This window comes from Eptatretus burgeri, chromosome 2, assembly GCF_056783735.1.
Source record: "Eptatretus burgeri isolate ZD-2024b chromosome 2, Ebu_testis_v1, whole genome shotgun sequence".
In the NCBI taxonomy this organism is placed as follows: domain Eukaryota; kingdom Metazoa; phylum Chordata; class Myxini; order Myxiniformes; family Myxinidae; genus Eptatretus; species Eptatretus burgeri.
The window spans coordinates 149051145-149066474 of NC_140962.1; the positions used below are offsets into that span (position 1 = coordinate 149051145).

Here is a 15330-nt window from a genome sequence, read left to right on the forward strand (position 1 = left end):
CCTCCACCTCCTCCACCTGAATTCCTTCCTCAATTCCCACTGCAAACTTTGTTGCCTGTCTTTCTGCCATACTTAGCATATGGCCATCATTATGAAAACACTCCCTTTGTCCTCAAAATGATTCCCACTGCTTCTTAAATGCAAAACCTTTCTTCCTGCACAATTCTTCCAGCCGTTGGTTGACCTATATCACTCTGCTCATTTCTTCATCATTTCCTAATCTTGTGAGAATCCCAGAAAACATTACCACATGACCCTTTGCTTTCAGCCACTTCTAACGCAATATCCTGTATGTATTTTTCAAAAGCTTTGAGTAAACTTTCCCTCAATCATTCGCTCCTCGGTGTACCACAACCAACTTCTTCCTACCGTGGCCCGAGACGATGTAATGTACCCTTCCTTCAATGTCCCCAACTCCTGCTCCTTCAAAACTGCAGATAAATCTGGGTCTTTTGGGCTCTCTGGGTCTTTTGGGTCCTCTGGGTCTTTTGGGTCTCCTGGGTGTTTTGGGTCTTCGGGATCTTTTCGGTCTTCAGGGTCTTTTGCATCTTTTGAGTATTTTGGCTCTTAAAGGGTCTTCAAAAGTCGAATGGGGTCTTAGTCGACTCAAAGGTAAAAGGGTAATTTACCCTTCCTTCAATGTCCCCAACTCCTGCTCCTTCAAAACTGCAGAGAAATCTGGGTCTTTTGGGCTCTCTGGGTCTTTTGGGTCCTCTGGGTCTTTTGGGTCTCCTGGGTATTTTGGGTCTTCGGGATCTTTTCAGTCTTCAGGGTCTTTTGCATCTTTTGAGTATTTTGAGTCTTAAAGGGTCTTCAAAAGTCGAATGGGGTCTTAGTCGACTGAAAGGTAAAAGGGTCCATTTTTCATCGTAATACTATGTTGGGTTCTTCTTCTTCATTTTTCAATAGATGGACAGACAGATGGAAATAGTCAAATATTGAAGTGGCTTCCCTGCTTAAAATCACACTTATTACCTCCGCCACCGAACCCTGTCTTTGTTTGTCTGTTTGTTTGTATGCAGAATATCTCAAAAAAATTGTCGACGGATTCAAATGAAATTTGCTGAGCAGGTTGAGTGTGTGACGAGGACAAACTGATTAGATTTTGGTGAAGATCTGGATCCGGCTACGAGAATTTTTTTTAATGATTCTTCACCATTGAGAGATAGGGCCAAACACGACACATAGCACGATATCTCAAAAAGTTATTGACGAATTCGGACGAAATTTGGTGGATACAATGGGTGTCGGACAAGGAAGAATTGATTCGATTTTGGTGAAGATCCAAATCCAGATCCGATAATTTTTTTGGTGATTCTTGACCATTGAGAGAAAGGGCTAAACTTATATATAGCACGATATCTCAAAAAACAACTATGGACCGATTTGGATGGAACTTGGTAGACAGGTTGGCTGTGTCACAAGGACAAATTCATTCTACTTTGGTGAATATCCGAATCCATATTGGGATACGAGAATTATTTAATTTTTTTAAGTGATTCTTCACCAATGAGAGATGGGGACAAAAACGAGATATATAGCATGATATTTCAAATATTTATTTGACCTGATATGTTCTACTGGATCAGGCATTGTGTGGCAGAGGTATGCGCTCTACCAAGTGCCCTTCTCGTTTTCCATGAGACAGGAGCCATCTATGATAAAAATTGTCGATCTGTGCAGTGGTTAGGGAATAACAAAATGCAGATATGTACGTTCGACGTACGCAATCAATTGCTTAACCCCGCTATTCGCTTCGTGAGCATGGGCTAATATATACTTTCTTATAATAAGTGAACTTAAAAAAAAACATTTTTCACTCATTTTAAAAATACAGATCCAAGATTGACCCCACTTGGCCCCAAAAACATTTTTCACTCAATTCGGAAATACAGATCCGAGATTGATCCCACAATATTCGTGTGGTGTTTGACAACAATGCTTCGTATCGTGATGTCTCACTAAAGAAGGTACTACTTCCTGGTCCACACATCGTCAACCCACCTGGTGTTAATTCAACGGTGAGGCAGGGGCTCTAACTCCAGATCCTAAGTTCTTAATTCAGCTACCTCAAAAGTTAAGCCAACACCAGACTTTCTTCACCATTGAGAGTTGGAGCCAAAAACGATATATAGCACGATATTTTATCAAGTTTTGGACGGATTATGACAAAACTTGGTGGATGAGTTGTATCGGTGACAAGTACAAGCTGAATCGATGTTGGTTCAGGTCCGGATGCAGAACCGGCCTATCAATGGGATGCAAAATGTGAACTGTTCGGCCTGGCAGACTGTATATGCTCTGTCTACCGAGTGCTGTTCTAGTTATTTATGTGAATGTTCTTGCTGTTTCAACATTTAAAGTTTTTCTTATTTTGAATCTCTATTTGCAGGTTTCAATTCAACTCTGCTTCTTCATCTTCTCTGACCTCAAGGAGATGGCGTCTTCTTCTCCTGATATTGGAGATAATTTGGATGAACTCAACTGCTCAGTGTGCCTTGACATCTATGAGGAGCCTGTTGGTTTGCCATGCGGCCACTCGTTTTGTTGTGACTGCATAGAAAAATACTGGGAGAGCAGGGATGAAGACACATATTGTGTTTGTCCAAATTGCCGTGAGGTTTTTCCACAAAAACCAAAACTCAAGAAGAATGTGACCATTGCCTACTTGGTGGAAAAGATTGTGAATGTGAAGAAGGGAATGAACTCAGGAGGCACTGGGAGTCTTTGTGAGGTTTGTGATCGAAAGGCATCCAAGAGGTGTGTACCATGTGAGATCTTATGCTGTGACAGACACGTGAAACCCCACCAAGAGAAGGGGCACAAACTGGTGGAGCCGGGAATGAACGTGGAGGAGCTGAGATGCACAAATCATGGCAAACCAATTCATCTGTATTGCAAGGATGATGAGAGCTTCCTGTGCTTGATGTGCATGGCTGAAGAACATCGGGATCACAAATTCGTTCCTTTAGAGTTTACTCAAACTGAACTGAAGGTACGTAAGTGCAAACAGTGTTTTGTATATATCATATACGAGAATGTTTTGTATACATCCTATCCATACGATATCCAGAAGTAGGAAGTCATGAGACTACCTACAGTATAGAGGGATGGCACAGACACTCCATAGATTTCATACAACACAAATCCTCCAAAAAAATTTACCAATATACAAACCTATAAAGTAGACAAGCCGGTAGGCGACGAGGTATTCGCTCAGATTGAAGCGCTGGATACGATGCTTTTCATTCTGACCGATCCACCGACGAAGATTCATTGCCAAGACTTATTGGTTCACAATTCACATACAATTGTTCCTCTGCCTGGAAAGATTTTTCCGATTGCGTATTTTGCCAACTGGCACTCCTCATAAAAAATGATGGTAAATAGACACCCTATTTTTGAAGGACTACCATTTGAAAAATAATCCGTTTGCTGGTTTGTGCTGTGGAGCCTCACGTGGCAGACACACACACACACACACACACACACACACACACACACACACACACACACACACACACACACACACACACACACACACACACACACACAAAAACACACAGACGGAAAACATGATAAACTTCTCTCAATGCTCTTGTTTGACCACACCTCCTGAGCCACACAATATTTTCATAAGCCACGCCCACTTTCCTACGCCACTCCCACTTTAAATTAAAAATAATTGGAGGTGTTGTGTGGGTCGTGGAATCGTTTTTGTTAAATAAATAAGTAATTGAATGTGGTGTGTGGGTCGTGGAATCGTTTTCGGTAAATAAATAAATAGTTAAAGGTGGTGTGTGGGTCGTGGAATCGTTTTCGGTAAATAAATAAATAATTGAAGGTGGTGTGTGGGTCGTGGAATCGTTTTCAGTAAATAAATAAATAAACAAACCAATGTCACCCGCAGGGTGACCCGTATCTTGCCAAAAGGTGACCACGTGTGACTTCTTTAAGGTCACACTGAGGTGAACAGAGCTGCTATCCACCAGGAGCGACTTCTTGATGAATATCTGCCTACGAGAGATTCCGATGAGAATTGTTCTACAGAGTAACCATGAAAAATATGCTTTTGCCTCATAACATCACCAAATGACATCATAATGTCTCAAGCTTGACATATCTAGAAAGCACTCATCGAGGTGTTCAATTTGAGGTACTACACGATATGGTTCCTAAAACTTGAAAATTTGACCTTGAGGTCAAATATGTTTGACCTTAGGTGCTAACCATGAAGGTCAAGGCCAATCGCCACCAAACATTTAATCAACTGAGTGCCAGACCATGAACTATATTCACATGAAGTTTGAAGACGATCCGATCGAAATTACTCAAAAAATAAGGGTTTCGTCGACTCCCCTGATTTGCGACAAAGTGACCTTGACCTTTGACCTTGACCTTCAAAATTTTGTGCACTGAAAGGGACCTCTATAGGCCTCTGATATGCGAAGTTACAAAAATTTCCAATGATAACTGTGCTCTGCAGAATTTTTTATATGTGATTACAGACAAACAAACAAACAAACAGAAAAAACATACAAGCTGACTAACATATCTTGCAAAAACTTCGTTTTGGCAAGATAATAATTGAAGGTGGTGTGTGGGTCGTGGAATCGTTTTCGGTAAATAAATAAGTAAGTGAATGTGGTGTGTGGGTCGTGGAATCGTTTTCGGTAAATAAATAAGTAATTGAATGTGGTGTGTGGGTCGTGGAATCGTTTTCTGTAAATAAATAAATAAATAATTGGAGGTGGTGTGTGGGTCGTGGAATTTTCTGTAAACAAATAAATAATTGAAGGTGGTGTGTGGATCGTGGAATCGTTTTCGGTAAATAAATAAATAATTAAAGGTGGTGTGTGGATCGTGGAATTGTTTTCGGTAAATAAATAAATAATTAAAGGTGGTGTGTGGATCGTGGAATTGTTTTCGGTAAATGAATAAATAATTTAAGGTGATGTGTGGGTCGTGGAATCGTTTTCAGTAAATAAATAAATAATTAAAGGTGGTGTGTGGATCTTGGAATTGTTTTCGGTAAATGAATAAATAATTGAAGGTGATGTGTGGACCGTGGAATTGTTTTCAGTAAATAAATAAACATTATATTATTAGAAATACACAACGACAGAAATGCCGGTGATTGCATTTATTTTGAATCCTTTTCACTTTGGTCAATAACGTTTGGATCGAGGAGAGATCGAAGGTGGAACGACGTTGTAGTTTCTAACAAACACTGTATACACACCTTAAATGACTGCAAATAGACACCCGATTTTTGAAGGACGACCATTTGAAAAATGAAACCTCAATCAAAAATCGGCTCGAGTAAAATTTTCTAAATATCTCGAAGTGTTTAATTCCAAAGTCTCGTTTCTCTACATTCAAAACTGAAGGACAAGTATTGAAAATACTGTACGCAGTTTTTCGGTCGCGACACAGCAACGGGTGGTTGCTAGGCAACGACATTCAAATGCGCACATTCCCAGTATATATTGCACCTCTTGGCAAAGTTTCATCGAAATTGGTTCGCTGGTTCGTGCTGTGGAGCCTCACGTTGCACACACACAGACACAGACACAGACACAGACACAGACACAGACACAGACACAGACACAGACACAGACACAGACACAGACACAGACACAGACACAGACACAGCCGCAGCCGGAAAACCTGACAATAAGGGATATCTAGCATATATAGCGAATCCAATAACAGTCATTTGTGGAGGATTTCACATCCAATTACACTCATTCAACATTTGTGCAGCTTTGCTGAGCTCCAAAACTGATGGATCCAAAATATTGGTTTGAAATTCTATTTATTTTTCTTATTGCTATTCTTATTATTTTCAGGCAGCCAAACTTAAAATTGGTTTTCGCTCAGGTCAGGTCAGGTCAGGTATGGGAGCATGCACCAGAGCAGCACGTCGCTGCGTCCACTTTCCGCCAGTACTCCAGGGGCCTCCATCTGGCCATCCCCCAGGCAGATGCCAGGCCCATCCCCATCTTGAGATGCTGATCAACATGCTGCAACCACGAGGCATGTGGTCGGCCCATTGGCCTCCTCCACTCATGAGGCTCCCTCGTTGAGAGAATCTGGTGAGCAGGATCAGCGTCAGGAAAGCGAGCCACATGTCCATACAGCCGCAGCTGACGCTCACTGACCATGCAGGTAACAAATCTCATTTGAGTCTCAGTAACCGCTCCAAGGACCAGATGGTGGAAGCTGAAGGAGGAAGACTGTTGCGTGAAATTTAGGGAGGAGGTGAGACAGGCGTTGGATGGTGGTAAAGATGGGTGGGATGATTGGGCAACGACAGCAGAAGTTGTGAGGGAGATAGCTAGGAAGGTACTTGGTGTGACATCTGGACAGAGGAAGGAAGATAAGGAGACTTGGTGGTGGAATGAGGAAGTACAGGAAAGTATAAGGAAGAAGGGGTTGGCTAAAAAGAAGTGGGATAGTCAGAGAGATGAAGAAAGTCGGCAGGAGTACAAGGAGTGGCGTCGAAAAGCATAAAGAGAGAGGTGGCAAAGGCCAAGGAAAAGGCATATGACGAGCTGTATGAGAAGTTGGATACAAAAGAAGGGGGAAAAGGATTTATACCGATTGGCAAGACAGAGGGACCGAGCTGGGAAGGATGTGCTGCAGGTTCGGGTGATAAAGGACGCAAATGGGAATGTGCTGACGAGCGAGGAGAGTGTGTTGAGAAGGTGGATGGAGTACTTTGAGGAGCTGATGAATGAAGAAAATGAGAGAGAGAGAAGGTTGGAAGAGGTGGAGATAGTGAATCTGGAAGTGGGGTGGATCAGTAAGGATGAAGTGAGGACTGCTATGAAGAAGATGAAAAGTGGAAAGGCGGTTGGCCCAGATGGTATACCAGTGGAGGCATGGAAGTGCTTAGGAGAGATGGCAGTGGGGTTGTTAACCAGATTGTTTAATAAAGTCTTGGAAAGTGAGAGGATGCCGGAGGAGTGGAGATTAAGTGTACTGATTCCGATTTTCAAGAATAAGGGTGATGTGCAGAGCTGTGGAAATTACAGAGGGATAAAGTTGTTAAGCCACACCATGAAGTTGTGGGAAAGAGTAGTGGAAGCTCGGTTGAGAGGAGAGGTGACGATCTGTGAGCAGCAATATGGGTTTATGCCAGGAAAGAGCACCACTGATGCGATGTTTGCTTTGAGAATGTTGATGGAGAAGTATAGGGAAGGCCAGAAAGAGTTGCATTGTGTGTTTGTGGATTTAGAGAAAGCTTATGATAGGGTGCCAAGAGAGGAGTTGTGGCATTGTATGAGGAAGTCGGGAGTGGTGGAGAAGTATGTGAGGATCGTGCAGGATATGTATGAGGACAGTGTGACAGCGGTGAGGTGTGCGGTAGGAATGACGGACCGGTTTAAGGTTAAAGTGGGATTGCACCAAGGATCGACTCTGAGCCCTTTCCTGTTTGCAATGGTGATGGACAGGTTGACGGACGAGATCAGACTGGAGTCTCCATGGACCATGATGTTCGCGGATGACATCATGATCTGTAGGAGAGTAGGGAGCAGGCTGAATCGAGCCTTGAGAGGTGGAGGTACGCACTGGAGAGAAGGGGAATGTTAGTCAGTAGGAGAAAGACGGAGTACATGTGCGTAAATGAGAGGGAGGGTGTTGGTATGGTGCGGTTGCAAGGAGTTGAGGTGGGGAAGGTGGATTGGTTTAAATACTTGGGATCAACTGTCCAAAGTAACGGAGAGTGTGGGAGAGAAGTGAAAAGAGAGTGCAGGCAGGATGGAGTGGGTGGAGAAGAGTTGCAGGAGTGATTTGTGACAGAAGGGTAGCTGCAAGAGTGAAGGGGAAAGTATACAAGACGGTAGTGAGACCAGCTATGTTGTATGGTTTGGAGGCGGTGGCGCTAACAAAAAGACAGGAAGCAGAGCTGGAGGTGGCAGAGTTAAAGATGCTGCGATTCTCGTTGGGAGTGACGAGGATGGATAGGATAAGAAATGAGTGTATTAGAGGGACAGCGCAGGTAGGACGGTTTGGAGACAAAGTGAGAGAGGCGAGATTGCGATGGTTTGGACATGTGCACAGGAGGGAAACGGAGTATATCGGGAGAAGGATGTTGAAGATGGAGCCGCCAGGCAGGAGGAGAAGAGGAAGGCCAAAGAAGAGGTTCATGGATGCGGTGAGGGCGGACATGCGGGTGGTTGGAGTGTCAATGGAAGATGTGGAGGATAGAGCAAAATGGAGACAGTTGGTCCGCTGTGGCGACCCCTAGCGGGAGCAAGCCGAAAGAGGAAGAAGAAGTCTCAGTAACCGCTCGTTGGACACGAAGTCTGAACAGCTATAGCCAAGGATTCTCCGAAGGGACCTGGTACCAAAGGAATTAAGTCTCCGTCTCAGATCCCTGGTCAGAGTCCAAGTCTCACACCCAAAGAGAAAGACTGGAAGCACCAAGGACCTGAACACTCGGACTTTCGTCCTCCTGCTCAGGTTATGGCAGCATCACCCCCCATGATCCAGTGAATCCATGACTCCCCAGGTCCGACCCAAATGTCTATTGACCTCTGGCTCACAGCCAGCAGAGACATGAATATCACTGCCAAGGTAAGTGAATCTCTCTGTGACCTCAACATCCTCACCACAAACAGCTCAGGACTTGGTTTAAACATGAATCTCCTGCATTTTATAATGGGGAAGGTGCCCTGACTACTCAAAATTTTTATAACTTGAAAGAATTCCATGAAAATTAAGAAAAACTGCATCACTACTACATCACTACATCTGAAGGGAAAAATGGTGAATGGGATCACGACTGTGAATGAGCCTGGTGGGTTTGGGGCTGCAGCGACACAATTGCCCGAGGTCCAGTCACACCTAACCAGGTGTGATTAACTGTGTAAAATGATGTTCTACCTTTGGTGTCAGTTACTTCATCCCGAATTACATCATCTTGTGAGCAACTCACCCCACCTCTACACATTCATACACTGGCCACCAACACTAAAATATGAATAGAAAGCAATAAATCAGGGTGTTTGTTATAAGGTGGGATGTCTGTTGGACACTTGGTCAGTTACTCTATCTCTGTTGGATTTGGCCTACATTTGTTCACAGTACAACTGGGGAGTGGCGGTGGGATTGAGGGGAGGGAGGTGGGGTTACCTCTCCCTTCCATACATGCTTCAGTATGCTTCCAAGATAATTGCTACATCACCTTGTTTGTGATGCCACATCACGGATCCTCCCACCCCAACTAGCTCATGATTTCTGGCTTCTTCTACCATCATTCCACTGACTTTGTCATTGGTCCTCAAACAACAGTCCAGGCACTAAAGACCTTTTTGTGCCACTTCAGGACTTAGCCTATCTATGGGGTTCCCAACCTATATTTCCTGTATGTCTCCTATTCTCTGCTAAATTCCCAAAACACAGCTTGCCATTTCCTCTGACAAAGCCAAACCCACCATTGGGAACCCTCGATTTCTTGATCAGCTCCACCTTCCCTTCTCTTCCACAGCTCGTTTGATTCCTCACATCATGGGCTCTTGTAATTCTTTGTCTCTCTTACTATCTTCAGGAAACCACCAAGGCACCGCTGTGTCTGCTCGTTTAACTGGACAGAATGATGCACATCTAGAGCTAAAGAAATGAGATGATTACCAACTTTGAAACAATAACTTTCCTCAATCTTCACCGCTATTTCTCACAAATACATTTGAAATTGTTATCCACAGAGTTTGCCGAATCATTTCACCAAATTGTCCTCAATTCTCTGTTGCTGCTTCCTCGTCCTGTGCAGGATGTCTTGGCTGAAAAGTATCCTCAAGCAGCAAACTCGATGGAGGACCTTGAAGCCGAACTCCAGGAGCTGCAGCAGAAGTTTGTGCAAACACAGGTGGGAAACACCATGGAATGGCTTTCATTGAAACAAGAAAATTTTGATTTGGAAAAGGATAATGTTCTACCTTTGGTGTCCAGTTACTTCATCACTGATTACATCATCTTGTGAGAATCTCCGACCACCTCGACACATTTCCACACGCCACACGGGCCACGAACCACCTCCACCCATGACCCACCCATGTTTATCTGCCATCTTTCACTCAATCACCACTTTGGTCTAATTTTATTTTATCCAAATGAACAAATGTTTCAGTTTTCTTCTTAAAGTGCTTTGTTATTGTTGTTTAAATTATTATTATTAACGTCCACCATCGAAGATGGACGGAGGTTACTGTTTTCACCCCTGTCTGTTTGTTTGTTTGTTTGTGAACACGATTACGGAAAAACTCTTCGACGGATTTCGACGAAACTTTGTGGGGGGATTAGGTATGGTCCAAGGATCATGCCATTCGATTTTGGACTTGGTCCAAAGTCCAATATGGCCGCTATGGCGGCCATTTTGAAAAAATATTTGAATTTTTGTTTTTGCATTTCTACATGTTTTAAGTGATTTTCAACCCCCCCCCCCAAAAAAAAAATTGTTAGAGAAAAAAAGAAAAAAAAACAAAATTTTGCAACTTTTTTTTTCAACAAAATTTCGATTTCTTTTTTTTGCATTTCTACATGTTTTAAGTGATTTCCAACAAAAAAAAACATGCCAAAATTATAATTGCGGCTGATTTTGGAACTTCAGGTGGATATACCCACATAAAATCAATTTCTGTCTCAAGGAATCCAGTTATGACGAATGAATTGAGTATGTAAAAGGGAAAGTTGCAAACTATAACTCTGTGAGCACTGTTGACATCAAATTGAATGAATAGGATATCAGGTTCACTTGAGTGACCCAGCAGTATTGGCGGCGGAGGTTTTGCACTCTACCAAGTGTTGCCCCTCTAGTTTGATAAGTAATAATGGGGTTGGCATGATTGCCTAGAGGTTCGCACACTTGCCTCTAATCTGAGTTGCTTGGGTTTGAATCCTGACCCAGCTATAAACTGTCATCCCAGTGTTTCACAGGCAGGCGATTCATCAATGTGTGTACCGTCCCTCGGATGGACGTTAAACTGGGCGTACCGTCTGCCAGCATTAGGTGGTGGATGTTAAAGATCCCACAGTGTTTTTCGTGAAGAGTTGTCAAGCTATCACCGGCACACAAGACAAATTCCAAATTAGTGCCCAAACTATTGCTGGGAAGGCAACGGCAAACCACCCTGTACAACCCTTGCCATGAAAATGTTTTGACGGGATCTGTGCTCATTAACAGTATGGGACATCAGAATCAGAAGTGACACTAATTTATTTAATTGATTCTGAACCAAAGTGGTGGAACTTGGGCCCAGATGGTCATGGGCCAACAGGTCTTAGGAATGGGAGTAAATTATGCAAATACGGTACTTTTTGGGGAAAATTTAACCACCTTCCAGAATGCACGTCTTTTGTCCTCTTTACTTAACAAAAGCATCAGTGAAGTTCTGATGTCGTGTAATGATCATTGATTATATTTCTTTACAGAATGGAAAATTAGTCTTCTTCGTGAAGAGTAGTGTCGTTCTGCATCAGCAGAGAGGAAGATCAGTGAATGGAATCCACAGAATGTTGGTTGACGTTTTCTAACTACTGTGGGATGCAAAGAGAAGATGATGTTTCAGTTATTAACCCGTCGTTGGAGCAAAAGAGGGAAAATATCTTTTGTTTTCACCGAAGGGTTAACATCTGAAATGTCACCTTTTCCTTTCTTCTGACCTGTGGTTCAGAAACAGTTCATCCTCGCTTAACGTTGAAGTTAAGTTCTTGACTAGTGCAACTTTAACTGAAATGACTTTAAGCAAATCCAATGGTGGGGGGATTTGGATTCCAGGGAAAAATTTTTATCGTCAGCCAAAAGACATTTACGTATAAAGTGTACGTTTTATATATTTTAAATAGATAATTGAATATCATCATGTCTTGTTGCTTTTTTTATCATCATCAATCATTGCTTCAGATCTTCATTGGTTAGCAGTTGTGTAACGTCGGCTTCTTCCACTTCATCAAAACCCGCTTTATTGGCCAAGCCGAGGGTAACTTCCTTCATAGTGGGGACAATATCTTTAAATCCTTTCAAGTCGTTGACACATTCAGGCCACAAATTCCTCCACACACCATTCTTGTACACCTGAGTAACATCAGCCCAGGACCCACCGATGTTATCAATGCACGTGAGGATGTTTCCATCAGTTTAATTTCTCAATATGTGGCAGTTCATCAGGTGAATTAGTACTTGTCAAACACCTGAGATCGGAGAGGGTGATGCAACCACTGATGATATTGATGTATATGTATAAGGTCTATACTGTAGCACTGGGTGGGGTTATACACCAGTATTTACGGTACAGCCGATACACCGGTATTTACGGTATCCGTATGGTTTATTCTGGAGCTTTATTAAAATTAGGAAAACCGTTAGTTTGGTCCTAAATTGGAGGTAAGACTACTTTATAACGGAATGGTGAACGACTTTAAACAAGTATTTTCTCCAAGAGATCAACGACTTCAAAATGAAATGATGTTAAGCGAGGACTGACTGGTATGGACTTCAATCAACGTTCTGTTCATTCCACCAATTCTGGGTTTTTGAATCTTGAAGGTTGTTTGTAAATCCTATTGTTCATCCAACGATTTGTCTATCTAATAACGGTTTTACGCAAGAGTGTACACATCTACTTCATTCGTTCTTTATAAACCCAATCCTGGATTGAGTCGTTTTAACCCTTTACGGTCACAAATCATTTTACTTTTTGTAGGTTTTTCACATTTTCTCTGAAAGTTTTTATTTTTGACTTTGAACTAAATTCAAACAACAATTCCTCCCAGTGCTCAGACAGAGATACCATGGACAAGCTGGAGGGAAAGAGAAGGCAGTTGTTCCAATTTGTGGATGAAGCCGTGGATCTGGTGAAGAGACGTGTCAACAAAAGACAAAATAGACAGGTCCAGATTTGAGAAAAATAGAATGTTGTAGGCATTTCATGTTAAAAGTGGGCAAACAAGTTTCTTTTAGGATAATTTGAGGGAGTTGAATTCAAAAAAATTGTTTGGCAGGCTGAATTTTGAGATTTTGACCCTCAGATTTAAAATAAAAACAACAAAATGGCCACCATTTTTCATCTTTTTTGCCTTATAACTCGACTTCTAAGCATTATTGAAGTTTTAAAATGGTGGCAATACTGATGTTTGTGATACCAAGGATTCCAAATATGTTGTCACCTCAGTTGTATCTAGTTTGGTTTATCTGCCATCTTGAATTCCAAGATGGCCACCATTGTTCACCTAATGCTTTAATCAGCCCATAGGCATATATAACACTTATGTATAAAATGATGACACCTATCATTAGGTTAAGAAGCATGTACAAACTATCTGGAACACATTTAATAGCTTCCTCTTCACTATGCCTGATGTTAGCTTAATGGTTAGGGTGGCGAGCTTTGGATCCTACGGTCCTGAGTTCAAATCCCGCTCAGCTGCTGAATTAATACCAGGTGGGGTTAACTCCACCTGTCATCCTTCCGAGGTCGGTAAAATGAGAGCCAGCATGCTGGTATACTGTGTCGGAGTGGCGACCCGTCCAGGATTGTGCCCAATAGTCAAGGAGACTGCTAAGGCAGCACCAACACTCTGCACAGAGTATGGTTCCAATCTCCTCTCCTCCTCTTCACTGACATTAAATCCTTCATAAGCTGGGTGTGAAAGGATGTCACTTCTAAGCTTGAGGGCAACGTGGATCATAGACAGGAACTCATCTTCTTCTTGTGGTTGGTAGGTAGGAATGGTGAGTGTAGCTGCTGCTTCTTCATCTGTTTGTGTCATCTTTGAAACAGGTATGTGGCCAAACTTCAATGGACCCAGAACAGAACGTCGCTCACTCGGTGCATTGTCATGGAGTACAATTACTTCGTAGAATGTTGAACTCTGAGGAGCCAACTTATCCTTGAATGTGCCCATTTGACTGGTAAATGAGGGTGGAATATCCAAATTGGATTATTTGTCAATGGTACGATAGCGGTTCCCCACTTCCCTTCGCTCTAATATATGGTCATGGTCAGCAAGCAGAGTACTGCAGCTCGTTGCAGAGCCAAATCATCGCAATATCTGTATGCTGAGAGTTATCTTTGGTTTGGGATGTCCTTCTGATAAACTGAACATAGCAGGAGAGATGATACTTTCCTTCTGCTGCAATAAGGTCACTGATGGCTGCAACACAAACACTCATTTCTTGGTCAAATTTTGCAGCTTCCAATATTTCTTGGCTCTTGTTAAAGGATGTTATGGAAATTAACTTCTGCTTGGCCTTTTTCTGTTGACAGATCAAGCATAATTCCCAATTGGTGGGCTGCGCACTACCACATTGATTCTGGCATGAAGGCTGGGATTGTGCTGGTCTTGATGTTGATGGAGAGTCAGAAGAAGAATTGGGACCACTCTCTTTCAAGGATGCATTCTTAAGTCTCCTAAGTCTTTCTTTGCTTGTGTATGTAGCATAGCACGTTTTGTGCCAATGGATCTCCTTTTTGGAGTCTTCATTCAGGACCTTCAAGAGTCTATCAACGGTATCCTTGTACTTGACATCTTGTAACTTTTGTCGTTCGTGCGTAATCTTCGACAATGTGCCCAGGCTTTTTTCTGATGCATCGTACAGGATGTCTCGTCTCTCTTCTTGACATATTATGCACAGATTGAGGGAAACTTACTGGGGTGGATCTCTTCAAGTTAACTAACGCATCCATGATCTCGTGGGGGTGTCACATATCTGTAGTGATAGAAGGAAAATTAGTTTGTCGTTAAATATTGATTAACATCAAGTTAGATGGCTCTAATTATAATTCTCTTTAAATACCCTTGGAATTTCATATTTCATCTTGTGTGTTGTTTGTAAAATAACAGTATCATAATTAAAATAAACTTACTTCATTTATCAAGCATCACAATAATTCAGATGTAAAAACAGATTCAAGCCATTGATTTCAGCATGACCACTGGCTTTACATTATAAAAAATCAAAAATTATCAAACATGTCATTTGTAATGTCAATTTTTAAACTATTATAATCAATATAACTTAAGCAGAAATTAAGTAATGTTTTACGTGTGTGTGTGTGTGTGTGTGTGTGTGTGTGTGTGTGTGTGTGTGTGTGTGTGTGTGTGTGTGTGTGTGTGTGTGTGTGTGTATGTGTGGAGTCTGTGAGGGGGTGGGTAGGGGGGTGGCTAGTGATGTGGATGGTGTGTGATGTGTAGATGTGTTTGGTTGTGTATTCATGTATGTCAATTATGTATATACGGTATAGATGTTTGATAATCTGAATCTTTGGCCTAATTACATTCAATACGAAGAAGGCAAGAAATGACGGCCATCTTGGAATTCAA

The 15330-nt window shown here is 42.2% G+C and overlaps 2 protein-coding genes across 3 annotated transcripts in view; one reads left to right on the top strand and one right to left on the bottom strand.

Moving 5' to 3' along the window:
- Positions 1-15330, bottom strand: part of LOC147033509 (E3 ubiquitin-protein ligase TRIM7-like) — a 1095521-nt gene that overhangs the window by 353725 nt on the left and 726466 nt on the right. The gene's annotated exons all lie outside the window — the stretch shown is intronic.
- Positions 1-15330, top strand: part of LOC147033518 (E3 ubiquitin-protein ligase TRIM7-like) — a 207795-nt gene that overhangs the window by 9868 nt on the left and 182597 nt on the right. For both annotated transcript variants that reach the window (XM_085855631.1, XM_085855640.1), the window contains exons 2-3: positions 2393-2995; positions 9782-9877. In XM_085855631.1, coding sequence (XP_085711757.1) covers positions 2393-2995; positions 9782-9877 — 699 coding nt within the window. The remainder of the gene's footprint in view (positions 1-2392; positions 2996-9781; positions 9878-15330) is intronic.